General features: G+C 41.1%; 1 protein-coding gene across 1 annotated transcript in view; it reads left to right on the forward strand.

Annotated features, from left to right (window-relative positions):
• Nucleotides 1-21,230, forward strand: part of LOC110538905 (kin of IRRE-like protein 3) — a 300,574-nt gene that overhangs the window by 197,662 nt on the left and 81,682 nt on the right. The window contains exons 4-5 of the mRNA XM_036937674.2: nt 4,992-5,149; nt 6,998-7,148. Coding sequence (XP_036793569.1) covers nt 4,992-5,149; nt 6,998-7,148 — 309 coding nt within the window. The remainder of the gene's footprint in view (nt 1-4,991; nt 5,150-6,997; nt 7,149-21,230) is intronic.

Here is a 21,230-nt window from a genome sequence, read left to right on the forward strand (position 1 = left end):
TTTTCATTGATACCGGGTGAACTGTTTAGAAATTACATCACTTTATGTACATAGTTCTCCTGAGAGAGCACATCACCAACAAACTAGAATGGTCCAAACACACCAAGCTGGTCATGAAGAGGGCACGACAAAGCCTATTCCACCTCAGGAAACTAAAAAGATTTGGCATGGGTCCTGAGATCCTGGTACGGCAATTGCTCGGCCTCCGACCGCAATGCACTACAGAGGGTAGTGCGTACGGCCCAGTATATCACTGGGGCTAAGCTGCCTGCCATCCAGGACCTCTACATTGTCAAAGACCCCAGCCACCCCAGTCATAGACTGTACTCTCTACTACCGCATGGCAAGCGGTACCGGAGTGCCAAGTCTAGGACAAAAAGGCTTCTCAACAGTTTTTACCCCCAAGCCATAAGACTCCTGAACAGGTAATCAAATGAAAACCCGGACTATTTCCATTGGAAAATAAGGAAAATAACCTCACACTCAACGTCAACAAAACTAAGGAGATGATTGTGGACTTCAGGAAACAGCAGGAAACAGCAGAGGGAACACCCCCCTATCCACATCCATGGAACAGTAGTGGAGAGGGTAGCAAGTTTTAAGTTCTTCGGCATACACATCACAGACAAACTGAATTGGTCCACTCACACAGACAGCATTGTGAAGAAGGCGCAGCAGCGCCTCTTCAACCTCAGGAGGCTGAAGAAATTCGGCTTGTCACCAAAAGCACTCACAAACTTCTACAGATGCACAATCGAGAGCATCCTGGCGGGCTGTATCACCGCCTGGTACGGCAACTGCTCCGCCCTCAACCGTAAGGCTCTCCAGAGGGTAGTGAGGTCTGCACAACGCATCACCGGGGGCAAACTACCTGCCCTCCAGGACACCTACACCACCCGATGTCACAGGAAGGCCATAAAGATCATCAAGGACATCAACCACCCGAGCCACTGCCTGTTCACCCCGCTATCATCCAGAAGGCGAGGTCAGTACAGGTGCATCAAAGCTGGGACCGAGAGACTGAAAAACAGCTTCTATCTCAAGGCCATCAGACTGTTAAACAGCCACCACTAACACTGAGTGGCTGCTGCCAACACACTGACACTGACTCAACTCCAGCCACTTTAATAATGGGAATTGATGGGAAATGATGTAAATATATCACTAGCCACTTTAAACAATGCTACCTTATATAATGTTACTTACCCTACATTATTCATCTCATATGCATACGTATATACTGTACTCTATATCATCGACTGTATCCTTATGTAATACATGTATCACTAGCCACTTTAACTATGCCACTTTGTTTACATACTCATCTCATATGTATATACTGTACTCGATACCATCTACTGTATCTTGCCTATGCTGCTCTGTACCATCACTCATTCATATATCCTTATGTACATATTCTTTATCCCCTTACACTGTGTACAAGACAGTAGTTTTGGAATTGTCAGTTCGATTACTTGTTATTACTGCATTGTCGGAACTAGAAGCACAAGCATTTCGCTACACTCGCATTAACATCTGCTAACCATGTGTATGTGACAAATAAAATTTGATTAGATTTGTTTTTAGATTTGTTTTTATTTCTTTGCTTACCTATTGTTCACCTGATACCATTTTTTCACTATTGGTTAGGGCCTGTAAGTAAGCATTTCACTGTAAGGCTCACGTGACAAATAAACTTTGAAGAAATAAAAACTTTGTCCACCCATTTTAGGACTATGTATTCACTTACATGTGTTTTAAAGTAGTCAAATGTTTAGTATTTGGTCCCATATTTCTAGCATGTAATGATTACATCAAGCTTGAGACTACAACATTTTTGGATGCATTTGCTGTTAGTTTTGGTTGTGTTTAATATTATTTTGTGCCCAATAGAAATGAATGATAAATAATGTATTGTGTCGTTTTATGAGTCACTTTTATGGTAAATAAGAATAGAATATGTTTCTAATTACTTATACATTAATGTTGATGCTACCATAATTATGGATAGTCCTGAATGAATCATGAATAATGACGAGTGAGAAAGTTACAGATGCACAAATATCATAGAACCAAGGCATGCTAACCTCTCACCATTTTTGGGGGGGGTATGATATTTGTGCTTCTGTAAATGCTCAATGCTTGAAATTGCACTATGCCACTGGGCTTCCACCATTTTAAAGTAGTTAACTGGGTGGGGATTCCTATGAGTTGGGAGCAATGAGCCAATGAAGAAGTGCAAGGTAGCCTAAATGGCGCTGCCCATGCTGTCACAAACGCTATAATGGCACAGATAGAAAGATGAGTCCTCTATCTATATTTATGGCCTGTTGTATTTGCCCTCTCGATGGTTATAATGGTCCCATGTGATCTCGCCTTCTCCCGGCGGCCTTTCATCTTTGAGGACGTTTCCATTGTTACAGCGGTCACTTGACTATCTTGTCAATATAATGGACAATCTTTGGCTCTACCAGTCTCATTGTAACTGTGCTGAACAAAGATGGCTGACAAAAGTGAAAGCAATTGCCATGGCTCTAATCAGTCCTCCCCCAGCTGTGAGGGATGAGTAATGAGCAAATAGGCCAAGTCATGCCCTAATGAAGTCAGCTAGCTCTCTCAAACTCCATCTCCATCACATACTCTTTCTCTAACTCTCCTGCTGCTGCCACCGTGCCGTATAAGGCATTTGTCTGCATGTAGCGAGCTATACCTCTCTCCTAATTTACCCCTGGGAGGGAAGAAAAACGGATGACGCTAATGAAGTGAAAGCAGCGAAGGCAGTAGTGGTGATAGAAGGCCGCGGTGGTGATGTCCAATGTCTAAGTATTGCACTGAAGTGGTGGTGATGACGATAGGCCTTATTTTGTATCTGTTTCATGTAATATGTTACATATGAAGTGTATGGAAGTGCATATTGAGCATGTTAAGGAGTGACAGAGAGATCATTGACAGATGCTGCTCTCTCTCTCCCCTTCTATCCCTTACTCTCTTTCTGCCAAGCACTCAGGATGTGCCAGCTTTATGTTGCCTTTGATTTAGGCGTGCCCCAGATCTGCTCTCTAATGAGCTGAGTGTTTAATCAATAATTCCCTGGAGTTTGAATACAAATCTAGGGTGATCAGAGCTGGTTTCACACAAGAATGTAAGTGTCATTAACGAGCTGGGATTCGGCGAAACTCTCCACCAACTAGCTACCCTCTTTCCTTCTGTCTTTCTTTCTGCCTTTCTTTCTTGCATTCTTTCTTTCTTTTCGTCTTTCTCTTGCATGAAAAGAGGCAGACTCTCTGGTTTCTGCTTCCTCTTTTGCCTCTGAGTAATCGCTCACCTGTGAGAAGTGTCAGACCACACAAAGCGGTAGCAGGGGTGAGGATGATGATGTATAGCCTCTATGCAACGCAATCTAAGCAAATTCCTACCACTGAATGTGTATTTGAAATGTAGGCTACTTGTTCATGATGATGTACAATATTTGGATTTGCGACTACGTTGAATTTATATACTTCAGCCCGCATGCTGCTCTGAAATGAAGTGTATTTTATTCTACAGTGCCTTCCGAAAGTATTCATACCCTTTGACTTATTCCACATGTTGTTGTGTTACAGCCTGAATTCATAATGCATTAAATATTTTTTTTTAAATCTTACCCATCTACACAAAATACTCCATAATGACAAAGTGAAAACACCTGGATTGTACAATATTTGCAACTCTAGTGTATTTGGCCTTGTGTTTTAGGTCATTGTCCTGCTGAAATGTGAATTTTTCTCCCAGTGTCTGTTGGAAAGCAAACAGCCAGGTTATCCTCTAGGATTTTGCCTGTGCTTGGCTCTATTCCATTTATTTTTATCCTAAAAAACTTGCAGATGACAAGCATACCCATAAAATGACGCAGCACCACCATTTTTGAAAATATGAAGAGTGGTACTCAGTGATGTGCTGTGTTGGATTTGACCCAAACATAATGCTTTGTGTTCAGGACATAAAATATGTTTTTTGCCACATTTGTTTTCAGTTTTACTTCCGTACCTTTATTTGTAATCAGTTCCTTCTTTTCACTCCTATCAAAGTTAGTATGGTGGAGTTACTACAATCTTGTTGATCCATTCTCACTTTTCTCCTATCACAGCCATTTAACTCTGTAACTGTTCAGAAGTCAAAATGTACCTCAAATTGAAATCTTTGAACGATATCCCTTCTCTTCTGCAACTGAGTTAGGAAGGACGCCTGTATATTTGCAGTGACTGGGTGTATTGATACACCATCCAAATTGTAATTAATAACTTCACCATCCTCAAAGGGATATTCAATGTCTGCTTATTTTTTTTTTTTTTACCCATCTACCAATATGTGCACTTCTTTGTGAGGCATTGGAAAACCTCCCTGGTCTTTGTGGTTGAATCTGTGTTAGAAATTCACTGCTCGACTGAGGGACCTGACAGATAATTGTATGTGTGGGGTACAGAGATTATGTTGTCGTTCAAAAATCATGTTAAACACGATATTGCAAACAACTTATTACGTGACTTGTTATACACATCTTTACTCCTGAACTTATCTTAACTTCCCATAACAAAGGGGTTGAATATACAACAAAATGTGGAAAAAGTCAAGCGGTGTCAATACTTTCTGAAGGCACTGCACATTTTCATCCCGGACTGAAACATCAGAAGTGTTGCCCTGAGTTGGTATGCAATGTCATAGCAATGCCTGTTTAAGGGATAGTTCATCGAAATTGCAAAACAACATATTGATTGCCTTTTACACTTGCATTGGTTTTGGGCCAAACATGCTGAAGATTTAGCATTTAGAGACCTAAGCAAACCTAAGCATGGATTGCTGTTTTACCATGTCTATAAACTGCTTACAGAGTAAAGAAACCAATATGTAATTTTGTTGTTTGGATGAACCGCTATTGTAAGTCTTTAACTGCTCTACAACAGTACAAATCTAACAGAAATTAATGCAAATAAATGGTTTATGGTACTCCACAGTTCCCCCTGATGACCCTGTGATTGTTGGGGCACCCGTGGTGAGCCTAAGGGCCGGCGACCCTCTCAACCTGACGTGCCACGCCGACAATGCCAAGCCTGCTGCCTCCATCATCTGGATTCGCAACGGGCAGGTCCTGAATGGCGCCATGTTCTCTAAGGTAAGGATGTTGACATGTCCCCTCCACATTCTAAAATTGCAGTTTTATAATTTCACTGTAGCTATGGATCTAGACTGGGTATGGTTTGGGCTAGTTTTGATTGATCTCTGCGCTGACCTGACTCTTTCAATAGGACATCGCTATTTCGTACATATTGAAACTAATTCAACACCTTAACCATTACACCAAGAGATTCAAACGGACTTATCAAGGTTGCTACAATGTCCCCTTCCTACGGAAAGAGCGCCCATCACTTTTCTATCTGCAGTCACTCATACCCAGACTTTGATGGTATCACAGTAACATCATCCCACTTCTGACACCAATGTATAGAATTCAGGGGTTTGCACTGACCAGAACTCCAGTGAATGTCAACCCGACACCATAGCTGTTACGCCAAGAGATCCAAACCTCTTCGCCACATGCATGTACTGTAGGTACTGTATTTATTAACGGACAAATTCAATACATACTAAGAAAACTGTTATTATAACTCTATACAAGACAGGAATCTAGATGTGTTGCACTAAAAAGTTTAAAAGGTGTATGCACTGAAATTAAGTTTACATAAATAAATTGATTGTGCACCTGAAATGTGTCTTTTGGACCGTGATAAGAGGTGTGCTCGCTCTTCCCTCACTTGGAGGAACCCTTCCCACTCTTCCTATCTTCCTCTCTTCTCCTGTCTTTACTCATCCTTTCCTCGAAGTGTCCTGAAAAAGGCCTCACTGTCAGTTTAATGGCAGCTGAGATTTTTTATTTGATTCACGGGGCAAGATGGAGCACTCACATTTTGCTTTAAACATGACAAAAAAAGAGAAAGCATTCCAACACTCCACATTATGGATGTGTTCATGGGCAATTTGTTCACTTTCTCAGCCCTGAGTAGGAAACGGAGAAGGTGAGAGGCGCGTTTAATCTTGCAGTGTGATCTTGCTCGTTCTGGGGTGAGTCTAACCCACACAAACTGACTGGAGGGCGCTCCCTTCACTCATTGTAAGACCATGATTTAGATGTTTTTGGCGTTTTGAAAAAAAGAGAGGACTATCTTGGGAAAATAATTATATTGGGATCTTGATGGTTAATAACTGACACGGATAGTGTATAGCTACTTTGTTAGTACTTAGTATCAGCATCTGTATAGAATCAAATCAATCAATCAAATTTATTTTATATAGCCCTTCGTACATCAGCTGATATCTCAAAGTGCTGTACAGAAACCCAGCCTAAAAGAACATTTATAGAACATTTGAAATGTGTCACATTTGATAGTGTTTGCATCATATTGATTACACGTCACACTGTTAGGATGTCAAGTCTTTTTGATTCATCTGAATCTGTTAACGGCTCCATTTTAGACTCATCAGGATAAATAACTTTGGAGACAGAGAACCAATATGTTTCATCTTCATCCAAGGATGAAGCTTGGTTTTGGAAAAACATACTTTGAGTCAGATCATGACTTGGCTTGGCATATCAAGGCATGCAAATAGAGGCAAACGATAGAGAGACGACTGATTCCATCTGTCCAGAAATCTTCAAAAAATGTACCACTAAACTCTGTGATATGTCATTACAAATATGTTACTACCACATTATTACTATGTAATTCAGGGTAAGCCATACTTGAGATTCATGAGGTTTGTATATATTGCATGATGTACTGTAAATCGATTGCCGCCCACCTACTGTATAACTTGCAATGGCAGTGTTATGTGCTTGCCTTATTTACTTTAGTTGCTCTCATCACTCTGGAAAAAGATGCTAAATGAACACATTGTAAATGTAATTGAAATAAGACATCTTGTAATGATACTAGCGATCTCTGTTCTTGCATTGTTTCCTCAGACACTGTTGCGGGATGAGCGAAGGGAGAGTACAGTCAGCTCACTCTACCTCTCTGCCTCCAACATCGAGACAGGCCAACAAATCACCTGTCGGGCCTCAAACAAGGCCTTGCCCAATGGGAAAGATGCCATTGTCACCATCGACATCCAACGTGAGTGCAGCGCCCCATATCTCACACAAAACTCATCCATTGGTCTATCTATTTGAACAATCAAACACTGTCTTTATCCTATTTCTACTGCAGAATTCTACCCCTAACATTGCACATGCTAACCCAACATCTCCAATATTTATTAACAATGTCTTTTGGAGGGTCCAAGGCTGGGTTTTGACAAACACTGTCGAAATGTGAATTCTATTAATTGCAGCACTTCCCATTCAAAGAATAATTAAGATATTTGTCTGGGAGCACAATGAAAGAGATAATGTGTTTGATGTCATGGTCTCAGCCAGTGAAAATCAATGTTAGTGTTTGCTATTTGATTCTTCCTGTGTGTGTGGCCATTGTGTGCACTTCTCTTTCTTTCTTTCTTGTGCTCAACCTGCCACTAATCATTTATCCGAAAATACTACCAAAAGAGATTCCTTCCGAATAGTGAAAAATAGGCCCCCTCTGTACAAAATGCAATTCTCAGAAGGTATTATTTGATTACTAAAACCATTTGACGTAAGTTAGGAATTTTGAACAAAGGCCTTTTGCGTCCCTCACAGCTCCTTCAAAGCTATTTTGACTAATAAAACTGAAATACTATTCAAGGATCCATTACGTTTGACAGCTCCATTCTTCCTCATTGTGCATTCTTTTTATTTTTGCGTCTCATCCAAAAGGAATCCTCTCCCCAAGCCTTGGCACGGGGAGAGACAGAAACAAGAGCGCTAACTGACTAGCTGTTGTTGTGTATACTGCCAGAGAGGGGCCTCATCATTTTGTCATGAAAAACAATGGCGCATTTTTCCCTCGCGGCAAGTCAACTGCTGTATAAAACAAATGTTTGATTCAGCTCTAGCTCTTTCTGTTTGGGTAGACTTGAGTTTGCCTGAAATAAAATTTATACATAGCAGGCAGCAGCAGGAGCAATAGTGGAGCAATAGTGATGCCATTTGTGCTCGAATCAATTTGGGTAATAAGGTGAAGGTGAATCTGATACCGATCGTAAGCGTAGCTCGTTTGATAGGAATGAACTGCAACAATGCAGAGTTGAGGACAGGACTCTCCCCAATACACCAATAGTGGTGAAAGAACAAAGCCCCCCAAGAGTAACACACTCTATTGGCATGGCAAAGCCGTAGGAATCAATTCTCCTCAGGATGGAAATGTTAGAGATGACTACCCCCCCCCCCCCCCCCCCTCACCATAACAGACCGGGAAGAGCTTGAGCGATGGGTCTGCCTTTAGCACGCAGCATTAGCCTTACTGATTTCCGTGGGCCCACCTAAATGTGTCTCTTGTTTCACTTTGCATGTGCATTGAGCAGCAAAGGGAGGGGTGGGGGGTAAAATAAAACACAAGGAAGCAATTTAGAAAAGTGGAAAGCCAGACATAAGCCACTAGCCACAGGCTCCCCTGTTACCGAGGATGGGGGAATGGAAACAGGTGTTCGATGAATAAGTGATGACAGCGCGTGGCGAGGAGAAGAGGCCACGAGGCTCGTAGGGGTCCTCGGGGGGGCGCTGACTGCCACAAGGAGAGCCCTACTGTCACAGTAGCCAGTTAATATTGATGAGAGGCAGCTGGTTTGGGTGACGGTGGTGGGCGGTGTGGAAAGAAGCACACACACAAACACATGCCCCATAATGCATTGGGTAGAGGGCAGACAAACACGGGGGAGGAGGGTTAGCTTGGGACAAGGGGCCCATCTTGTTGGCCACTCAAATCACGTCAGACATTCTCTTACTGCTCGCAAGGGTGTTTTGATGGAGTATTAGCATATTTCTCCTAGCTCTCTGTCTATGTGAATGTGTTCCTGACCACCTGAATATCTGTGGTGGTCCACTATGCAGTAGAAATTAACACTGTAGGGTTTCATGTCTCATGGGTTTCATGACCACATCTTTATAACAATTCAATATTGATGAGATGGTAGACCATGTATCTAGAGTGCAATCATCTCAACACACACTCCCATGATGCTCTTCGGCACAACACCAATACACATCTCCTCCCAACCTACTCAAATTGTCCCCATTATGAACCACAATTATGAACAAACTTACAAGCAAGTATCTTGGTGCCGTCTATCTCTCATAGGGTAACGGTGGTCAACGTTGCTCTCAATAACAATGTCTTTAGACTGTGGTGTAGGCATTTGAGTAGCCTGTGTCACAGTCTCGTCACATCCTTGAGTGGGTACGGCTGATTCAGTGTCCTGAGAACGTGCCTGTGAGTCCCTATGTGACCACTGCTGGGTCAAGGTGTCACCCAGTAACAGTTCTGGACCATACAGGACTGGCGGTTCTTTCGGTGTGGCTTTACTCAACAGTAACGGATCTGTGTGCCTTTTTCAGATGACATTCTATGCAGTCTTAACAGTGTAGGACACAGTCTGAGCAATGTCTGTAGCAGCAACCCACTTTGGTCCGTTGAGGTAGTTCCTGGTTAAGACAATTTCTCTTGGATTGAAAGGGCTGTCCTTTGCTCTCAGTTCACAATATTTGACTTGACTCTCCTATTGACGGCGTAATGTCTCTTTTGCTTTCGGAGGTTTGAGAAGGTCAAAGCTTGCATGTAGATCTCTCTTCATGAGTAATGAGGAATGTTCTTGTATTTGTATTTGTATTTATTATGGCTCCCCAGCTACTCTTCCTGGGGTCCAGCAAAATAAAGGCAGTTTATACAATTTTAAAAACATTACAACACATTCACAGATTTCACGACACACTGTGTGCCCTCAGGCCCCTACTCTACCACTACCACATATCTACAGTACAAAATCCATGTAGGATAGAAGGACGCTGTTCAAGCGTTGGTGCAGTATCCCTTGACCCTGAGACGCTTTCAATGCATGTTTCATGGTCTGTACCAGGGCTTGGAACCAGTTCTGGGAACAGAACTGAAAACCTGAAAAAATTGACATTTTTCAAGGAACAGAAACATAACCTGGAACAAAAGTGATCCATACTGTTCCTGAACAGAAGCGTTATTTTAAAAAACATGGGAACCAGTTAATAACCAGTTATTTTAGATTCCAGGCATTTTTTTCCAGTCCCACAACAAAATGCAACAAATTTCCTATGCAAAGCCTTCACTCTGTCCCTCAGAAACATATTCCAGTGTCTGCCTGCAAGCTCAAATCTTTGCCTGTGCTCCGAAGCATAGGCTACTGACTATACTGACGTTACATTGGAACTTGATTCAGAAGATAGGGAGAGAGATTTTTAATTAGCTAGGATGAGATGACGGCAGTGGGAAGGTAGGCCCCTAATGTCATGTAATCTAAGAAAGAAGTTGTAGGGAGCCAGTAGATTGCAATTGACTTTAGTGAACTATTAACAGAATATATTTACAAAAGAATACATATAGGAGCAGTCAGCGTGGTACATCAGGATGCACAACTGCAATGCGTTTCGACTACTACAGTCTTCCTCAAGCAGTATTGAGCTAGAGAAGAATGGATTAACTTTTTCAATGCAAGTTAAGAATACTATAGGCCTAGTTATCACATTTCACATTGGATTGATTAATTTCAAAAATGTAAGATGGGTTTTTAATTCTGGTACAGCCCTACAAACACAAGCTGGTTAGCTAGCTAGTTCAAGCACATTCAAAGTTACTCCATAGAAGCCGCTCCTCCTAAGTATAATTCTGAGGACCTAATTCATATAATGCATGTCATAAAAAGATGCCCAGCGTTTCAAGCCTCCCCCTCAACCATCTCTCGCTCTTTCCACACCTGCAAAATTTCAGTTGCATCTTGCTCCATAGTCTTTGTCTGTGCATCATGCTTGAAAACAACTAGCTTGCCAGCTCTTTCTGCAATGACTGATGAAGTAATTTAATTAGCTAATTGTAAAAAACTTGATTTCACAGGTTAAACCTCTTGAGTGTAGGGGGCAGTATTTTGATGTTTGGATGAAAAACGTACCCAAATTAAACTGCCTATCTTTCGGGCCCAGAATCTAGAATATGCATATACTTGTCAGATTAGGATAGAAAACACAGTTTCCAAAACTGTCAAAATATTGTCTGTGAGTATAACAGAACTGATATTGCAGGCGAAAACCTGAGGAAAATCCAACTCGGAAGTGGCTTCTATTTTGAAAGCTCCCTGTTCCATAGCCTGCCTTCACTCCATTTAAAGGGATATCAACCTGATACCTTTTCCTATGGCTTCCCTATGGCGTGAACAGTCATTACACATAGTTTCAGGCTTTTATTTTGAAAAATGAGCGAGAAAGATCGCATCGTCATTGTATGGCTGGGTGCCAGCAGCGTTTTGTATGCGCAACAGCTTGGAGCAGGCATATTCTCTCTCTCTCCTATTGAAGAAGCTACATTCCAGGTTGATATATTATCGATTATATATTGTAAAAACAACCTGAGGATTGATTATAAAAAAACATTTGAAATGTTTCTATGAACATTTTGAATTTTCGTCTGCAATGTCGTGACCGCTGAAGCCTGTGGATTTCTGAACATAACGCGCCAACCAAATGTAGGTATTTATGGAACCAAAGGAACATTTATTGTGTAACTGGGAGTCTCTTGAGTGCAAACATCCGAAGATCATCAAAGGTAAGCAATTTAATTTATTGCTTTTCTGACTTTCGTGACCAATCTACTTGGCTGCTAGCTGTTTGTAATATTTTGTCTACTGAGAGAAATGTCCTTACATAAACGCTTGGTATGCTTTCGCCGAAAAGATTTATTGAAATCAAGCTAAGCTGTGTTTTGCTATATTGCACTTGTGATTTCATGAAAAGTAAGTAGGTGTGGCGATCCGATGGCTACTGAAAATCTTATTTTGGCTGATATGCCCTCAATTTTCATTTTGGAACAGATTGTGAGTTAATCATTAATGAAGCAAAGACATGATTTAATTAGTGCCAGAGAAACCAAGATGGAGGACGGAACACAGCAATGTAGATCACCTCAAGATAAAAACGTAATATTCAATATCGGTAAATTAGACAAAATATTAGCACTTCATAATCTGGTGGGTAAAAACCTTAAATCTGGATAACAACACAAAACAAATCATAAAACTAGAGAAATGTATCAACAAATACTACGAAAACAAACAACCTATCGCAAATCAAAAATGTGACTCTTCTACAGACACAGACAATTTAATATTTTCACCACCGGGAATAGTAAAGGTCGAAACCGATCTGTTATAATCAATAAATGACAAATTGGGCATACTTGAACTGGTAAGTAAGGATATAAAACAGATAAAGGCAAGCCTCGAGATGAGTGACAAAAAAGCTGCGAAATTGGAGAAAGACACAAACAAGCTGAAAGGGACAGTCAATAATGTTGAAACAGAAGTTAATGAACTTAAAAAGGAGAACATCGTTCTGAGAGAAGCCTTACTTGACATACAGACTAGATCCATGAGAGAGAATCTGGTACTTACAGGTATCCAAGAGAAATAAGGAGAAATGTTCCTAAATGTGTCATTAGAGTTCCTTCTTACAGCGCTTCAGATCCCATGTGAAGCTATCGACAAAATCCAACACAAACATATACACCGCTTCAGACAGAGAGGGCAAAGGTAAGGACGCCCAATAGTTGCCAAATTTGCTTTCTTTAAAGATAAAATAATGGTTAAAAGCCTGGGTAAAAGACTTGCTGGCATGAAAATAGGCATGAATGACCCGTTCCCGAAGGAAGTTCTGTATCCAATTTTCAAGGAAAATAGAATGAAAGGGAAACGCATAGCTCTCGTAGTCGATAAACTGTATATTGATAACCAATTGTTCAGAGACTCAAACACTACTCCATGGCTATTCTAAAAATTACAAAGTTCTCATAGAGGAGGCAAATAATGAAACACACAATACAACAGATTTCTATCTATCTTCAAATATAACTAATTGCAACACTAAAGCACTAAATCAACATGGTGGAGATAAAAACAGCAGACAGAAGGCACAGTATGTGGGTATGTGTGGATGTATTGAGATGAATGGGGTGATGTGTGTTTTTTGGTGTTTGGGAAAGGGTGGCATTAAGTGAGTAAGAAAGGAAATGGTTGCATATCCCAGAACCAATGTATGTCTGTGAGCAGGGGTTGTGAGAGAGCTTTCAATTTAGTGCAGATGAGGAATATTCATTTTATGATGAATTATACATCTTGTTTATTTATTCTCCTATCATGATGGGACTGCATTTTAAAATAAATTATACATCTAATTTATTTACTGTCCTACTGTATCACGGGGAACATTTAAAAAAAAAGATATACATCTAATTGATTCATTTATGATCCTATATTGATGGAACGGTCCACCGTCCTATACCCTAGACACCCACCTGAACGACGCAGACGCTAATGAGAAGTCCCTATCTGTTTTATGGGCCTGCTGTAATGGGCCTGTATGCAGCCAAAATGCGGTCAGAGACCTTCTAGAGCAGCACCGCCCCCTCAAGATTCTGAACCTGCCTGGCAGGGTTGGCCCTGCAAAGCCAGAGCCCCCTGATGGGAGAGCATAATATACGAGGAAATTCTCAACGCTGATAATGAGAACCTTGACGACCTTGTACCTAGCCGGTGGGGATTCCGTTGGGGTGCCCCCAAGCAGTGGCAGTGCTGGCAACACTAGCTGCAGTAACCCATGGGGAGATGGTCACACTTGGACATTCAGAGAGGGGGCATCTTATTGTGGCCCTGGTGGCACAAAATCAAAAGTATAACTGCACGGAGATGCTGGGGAATATGGTCACAACGGGGGACCATGTGTGGGTGTTTCAGGCGAAGTGGGTATATCTGACCTCCATCACCTAGGACGTGACAATGGTTAATGAAATCTCCCCATTTCTTTGCTCAGTTTTGCAGGCCTTCTCATACTGCTGCAACTGTATATGCATTCGTTAAACAAGACATTTCTTGAGTTGGGCTCTGGGATGGTGCAACTGTTGAGAATCTGAGTCTATAGTTGTTGTGGGGGAAAGGTCTTGAGTGTCTTTGTGCGTGTGCGTGTGCGTGTGTGTGTGTGTGTGTGTGTGTGTGTGTGTGTGTGTACCACAACTGTTGCGATGGAGTAAAAATGTTAGGGACAATATACAGTGGTTCCTCCTTTAAAAGATGATAGCTTACACCACGGGACTTAGAGGTACCCAGAATCACGGCTTCATTGCTCCAGACCACAGCTAGAGGGAGTTAGAGCACTCATTATGTTTTTGGGTCCCAAGGTTTTTATATGACCAATCATTTTGAGTAGTTCCAATTATGAATTTGATGACTGACAAAACATTACGGTGGAAGCAAACGTAAGTAATTATAATGTCATAACGAGTCAAGCGAAAACTTAACAATTGATAGGAGTATGTTAGTGAATGTAGAGACAAACGATTGTGCATATTTTTGTCATAAAATTAAATTACAAAAATTGGTCATTAGCAAGTTTTTTTTCATTCATATCCAATATCATATATACAGAATAAAACACAGTACATCCTGCCAGCACGCCCACCAGCGAGCCACTCAGGCGAAGAACAATTTGTGTAAGAGAGCAAGGAACGAGATGGGAGTAACAATCCAGGCTATTTGCTCTGAGACTACCATAATAATGAAACATGCAGGGAACAGGTTTCAAACCCTCAACATTCTAGCCCGAAGTCCAGCACGCTATCGACTGTGCCCAAATCTATTAACTGGGGTTCGGCCAATTGTGACTAAAAAAACTTTATCAATTGGAATCTTTAACATTTATTTGCTTTTCACAATCGTAGCAGGATGGGCTATTAGCTGAGCAATAGAATATTCAACCTTTACTAAAGATTTGTCTAATAGCCGAGCTAGGTGTGAAATCCCCCCCCCCCCCCCACACCAACTTGCAACAAATCATTTGTATCTATCTTTACACATGGTTAATGTTCTGAAAAAAATATTACATTATACATACACAGTGGCTTGCAAAAGTATTCACCCCCTTGGCATTTTTCCTATTTTGTTGCCTTACATCCTGGAATTCTAGTGTATTTTGGGGGGGGGGTGTATAATTTGATTTACACAACAAGCCTACCACTTTGAAGATACTAAATGTTTTTTATTGTGAAACAAACAGGAAATGAGACAAAAATAAATAAAAACTTGAGCGTGCATAATTATTCACCCCACCCCCAAATCCAATACTTTGTAGAGCCACCTTTTGCAACAATTACAGCTGCAAGTTTCTTGGGCTATGTCTCTACAAGCTTGGCACATGTAGCCACTGGCAGTTTTGCCCATTCTTCAATGCAAAACTGCTCCAGCTCCTTCAAGTTGGATGGGATCCGCTGGTGTACAGCAATCTTTAAGTCATACCACAGATTCTCAATTGGATTGAGATCTGGGCTTTGACTAGGCCATTCCAAGACATTAAACGTTGCTTCAGCAGTATGCTTAGGGTCAGCATCCTGATGGAAGGTGAACAAATCTCAAATCTCTTGAAGACTGAAGCAGGTTTCCCTCAAGAATTTCCCTGTATTTAGTGCCCTCCATCATTCCTTCAATTCTGACCAGTTTCACAGTCCCTGCCAATGAAAAGCATCCCCACAGCATGATGCTGCCACCACCATGCTTGGGATGGTGTTCTCAGGGTGATGAGAAGTAGTGGTGTTGCGTAAGACATAACGTTTTTAGGCAAAAACGTACATTTTCATCTCATCTAACCAGAGAACATTCTTCCATTATGTTTGGGGAGCTTATTTTTTTTTCTTTAAGCAATTACTTTTTTTCTGGCCACTCTTAAAGTAAAGCCCAGCTCTGTGGAGTGTATGGCTTAAAGTGCTCCTATGGACAGATACTCCAATCTCCGCTGTGGAGCTTTGCAGCTCCTTCAGGGTTATCGTTGGTCTCTTTGTTGCCTGTATGACTAATGCCCTCCTTGCCTGGTCCGTGAGTTTGGTGGGCGGCCCTCTTTTGGCAGGTTTGTTGTGGTGCCATATTCTTTCAATTTTTTAATAATGGATTTAATGGTGCTCCGTGGGATGTTCAATGTTTCTGATATTTTTTTATAACCCAACCCTGATCTGTACTTCTCCACAACTTTGTCCCTGACCTGTTCAGAGAGCTCCTTGGTCTTCATATTGCCGCTTGCATAGTGCCCCTTGCTTATTGATGTTGCAGACTCTGGGGCCTTTCAAAACAGGCATATATATATATATATATATATATATATATATATATATACTGAGATTATTTGACAGATCATGTGACACTTAGATTGCACACAGGTGGACCTTGTTTACCTAATTATGTGACTTCTGAAGGTAATTGGTTGCACCAGATCTTATTTAGGGGCTTCATAGCAAAGGGTGTGGATACATACCCACCCACCACTTTTCCGTTTTGAATTCCATTTCACATTTCATTTCGGGCTATTTTGTCTATGTCCATTACATGAAATCCAAATAAAAATACACTTAAATTGCAGGATGTAATGCAGCAAAATAGGAAAAAAATCCAAGAGGGGTGAATACTTTTGCAAGGCACTGTATATATATACAGTGCCTTGCGAAAGTATTCGGCCCCCTTGAACTTTGCGACCTTTTGCCACATTTCAGGCTTCAAACATAAAGATATAAAACTGTATTTTTTTGTGAAGAATCAACAACACGTGGGACACAATCATGAAGTGGAACAACATTTATTGGATATTTCAAACTTTTTTAACAAATCAAAAACTGAAAAATTGGGCGTGCAAAATTATTATTTATGTTTGAAGCCTGAAATGTGGCAAAAGGTCGCAAAGTTCAAGGGGGCCGAATACTTTCGCAAGGCACTGTATATATATATATATATATATATATATATATATATATATATATATATATATATATATATATATATCTATCTTTATCTCATAGATAAAAATATATACAGATAAAGAGATATAGAGATAAAGATAGATATATACTGTAGATAGATATATATAGATTATATCTCTATGTATCTATCTCTATATACAGTACACCCCTCACATTTTTGTAAATATTTGAGTATATCTTTTCATGTGACAACACTGAATAAATGCCACTTTGCTACAATGTAAAGTAGTGTGTGTACAGCTTGTAACAGTGTAAATTTGCTGTCCCATCAAAATAACTCAACACACAGCCATTCATGTCTAAACCGCTGGCAACAAAAGTGAGTACACCCCTGCGTGAAAATGTCCAAATTGGGCCCAAAGTGTCAATATTTGTGTGGCCACCATCATTTTCCAGCACTGCCTTAACCCTCTTGGGCATGGAGTTCACCAGAGCTTCACAGGTTGCCAATGGAGTCCTCTTCCACTCCTCCATGACAACATCCCAGAGCTGGTGGATATTAGAGACCTTGCACTCCTCCACCTTCAGTTTGAGGATGCCCCACAGATGCTCAATAGGGTTTAGGTCTGGAGACATGCTTGGCCAGTCCATCACCTTTACCCTCAGTTTATTTAGCAAGCAGTGGTCGTCTTGGAGGTGTGTTTGGGGTCGTTATCATGTTGGAATACTGCCCTGCGGCCCAGTCTCCGAAGCGAGGGGATCATGCTCTGCTTCAGTATGTCACAGTACATGTTGGCATTCATGGTTCCCTCAATGAACTGTAGCTCCCCAGTGCCGGCAGCACTCATGCAGCCCCAGATCATGACACTCCCACCACCATGCTTGACTGTAGGCAAGAGACACTTGTCTTGGTACTCCTCACCTGGTTGCCGCCACACACACACTTGACACCATCTGAACCAAATAAGTTTCTTGGTCTCATCAGACCACAGGACATGGTTCCAGTAATCCATGTCCTTAGTCTGCTTGTCTTCAGCAAACTGTTTGCGGGCTTTCTTTTGCATCATCTTTAGAAGATGCTTCCTTCTGGGACAACAGCCATGCAGACCAATTTGATGCAGTGTAGGGCATATCGTCTGAGCACTGACAGGCTGACCCCCACCCCTTCAACCTCTGCAGCAATGCTGGCAGCACTCATACGTCTATTTCCCAAAGACAACCTCTGGATATGACGCTGAGCACGTGCACTCAACTTCTTTGGTCGACCATGGCGAGGCCTGTTCTGAATGGAACATGTCCAGTTAAACCGCTGTATGGTCTTGGCCACCGTGCTGCAGCTCAGTTTCAGGGTCTTGGCAATCTTCTTATAGCTCAGGCCATCTTTATGTAGAGCAACAATTATTTTTTTCAGATCCTCAGAGAGTTCTTTGCCATGTTGAACTTCCAGTGACCAGTCAGTATGAGGGAGTGTGAGAGCGATGACACCAAATTTAACACAGCTGCTCCTCATTCACACCTGAGACCTTGTAACACTAACGAGTCACATGACACCGGGGAGGGAAAATGGCTAATTGGGCCCAGTTCGGATATTTTCACTTAGGGGTGTACTCACTTTTGTTGCCAGCAGTTTAGACATTAATGGCTGTGTGTTGAACTTTTTGAGGGGTGTACTCACTTTTGTGATATACTGTAACTATCTATATAACTATATATAACTATATGTAACTATATATACAGTGCCTTGCGAAAGTATTCGGCCCCCTTGAACTTTGCGACCTTTTGCCATATTTCAGGCTTCAAACATAAATATATAAAACTGTATTTTTTTGTGAAGAATCAACAACAAGTGGGACACAATCATGAAGTGGAACGACATTTATTGGATATTTCAAACTTTTTTAACAAATCAAAAACTGAAAAATTGGGCGTGCAAAATTATTCATATACATATACATAGACAAAATACCACCAAGCACAATGAAAAATGTGGAATGGGGAAAAAAATGGAAATGGCTGCCTAAATATGATCCCCAATCAGAGACAACGATAAACATCCGTCTCTGATTGGGAACCATACCAGGCCAACATAAACCATTAATCACCTAGATGATCCACCCTAGTCACTATCACACCCCAACCAACATAGAGAATAAACAGCTCTCTATGGTCAGGACGTGGCAATATTTATATAATGAATATGAATTTGGAGGGCAGACATTATTACATTTTAAAGCATAAGACCTCTCCCTAACGGCATCAGTCATACAAAAGTTATACTTAAATCCGAAATGGTTCTCTAGTAAATTAGTAAGAATGCCTCACCCCATGTTAAAGAATGTTTTTTTCCCTTTATTCAGATTACAAATGCTCACTTTCAGTTATTCGAAAACAAAATCATGTTCGAAATGTTGTAATTCTTTAACCCTTCGGCTGTGTTCTGGTCGAATTTGACCGATTTACAAGTTCTCTCTGAAAAATGTAGTTAATTTAATCTGATTGTCATAAGGTTCCATGACTTTGTCCACACAAAATACATTTTGATGATTTCCATTACATTTTGGGTGTTTTATTTAACTTTTGTACACCTGTGGTGTTCCTGGTCAAAAATGACCGGTCATTAGAAATGAATGGGTGAGACTGCAATTAGTGTAGAAAATTTAATTCAGGCATATGCCCATTCATCAGATGGACACACTTCCTCTCCCAGACCCCCACATGCATGTGTGTTTGAACACACACACACACACCTCACTCCCCTTCTTGGCTTCCATGAAAACCCCCATGGGATTTCCCTAGTAGAATCTTTCCCCCACGGGAACCACACCTGTTGGCATTCTCACAAACAAACATTGTTTCAATAATATATAGAACTTTTCTTGCAGCTCTCGTGTATATAAACCTTTTTTGAGGCCTTGCTCACAATTCATTCTCTGGCAGCAAGCACAATGACCAAACGATATACTCTATGTGAGGCTCTTGATCGTATCTTTGATCATGACACTGGTGAGGAGGAGAGGCTCCTTGTTATAATTTGACATACATTAGTCTGTGATAAATAGCACAATAGGTTTCATCTGAGTATTTGTTTTAGTCAAAATAATCAATATATTATGCTTTTTCTTTTTTTTTTTTTTTCAAAAACTAGTTGTATGAGCTCAGGTCAATGAGGCATACAGGCCATAAAGAGCCAATAGAAGTTCAAAACTTGTAATGTTCACAAGAACTTAAGTTGATAAAAAGATCTTAGGTGATAATATATGTATTATTATGGATTTATAATCAGCTATAATGGGGTGGTCATTTTGGACCGGAAACACATAATTAATTAACAAACGCTAGTAAAACCAAATGCATGCTTTTCAACCGATCGCTGCCTGCACCCGCATGCCCGCCTAGCATCACCACCCTGGATGGTTCCGACCTAGAATATGTGGACATCTATAAGTACCTAGTTGTCTGGCTAGACTGCAAACTCTCCTTCCAGACTCATATCAAACATCTCCAATCGAAAATCAAATCAAGAGTCGGCTTTCTATTCCGCAACAAAGCCTCCTTCACTCACGCCGCCAAGCTTACCCTAGTAAAACTGACTATCCTACCGATCCTCGACTTCGGCGATGTCATCTACAAAATGGCTTCCAACACTCTACTCAGCAAACTGGATGCAGTCTATCACAGTGCCATCCGTTTTGTCACTAAAGCACCTTATACCACCCACCACTGCGACTTGTATGCTCTAGTCGGCTGGCCCTCGCTACATATTCGTCGCCAGACCCACTGGCTCCAGGTCATCTACAAGTCCATGCTAGGTAAAGCTCCGCCTTATCTCAGCTCACTGGTCACGATGGCAACACCCATCCGTAGCACGCGCTCCAGCAGGTGTATCTCACTGATCATCCCTAAAGCCAACACCTCATTTGGCCGCCTTTCGTTCCAGTACTCTGCTGCCTGTGACTGGAACGAATTGCAAAAATCGCTGAAGTTGGAGACTTTTATTTCCATCACCAACTTCAAACATCAGCTCTCTGAGCAGCTAACCGATCGCTGCAGCTGTACATAGTCTATTGGTAAATAGCCCACCCATTTTCACCTACCTCATCCCCATACTGTTTTTATTTATTTACTTTTCTGCTCTTTTGCACACCAATATCTCTACCTGTACATGACCATCTGATCATTTATCACTCCAGTGTTAATCTGCAAAATTGTAATTATTCGCCTACCTCATGCCTTTTGCACACATTGTATATAGACTCCCCCTTTGTTTTCTACTGTGTTATTGACTTGTTAATTGTTTACTCCATGTGTAACTCTGTGTTG

Source organism: Oncorhynchus mykiss, chromosome 12 (genome assembly GCF_057628025.1).
Source record: "Oncorhynchus mykiss isolate SJ-2025 chromosome 12, ASM5762802v1, whole genome shotgun sequence".
Lineage (NCBI taxonomy): Eukaryota > Metazoa > Chordata > Actinopteri > Salmoniformes > Salmonidae > Oncorhynchus > Oncorhynchus mykiss.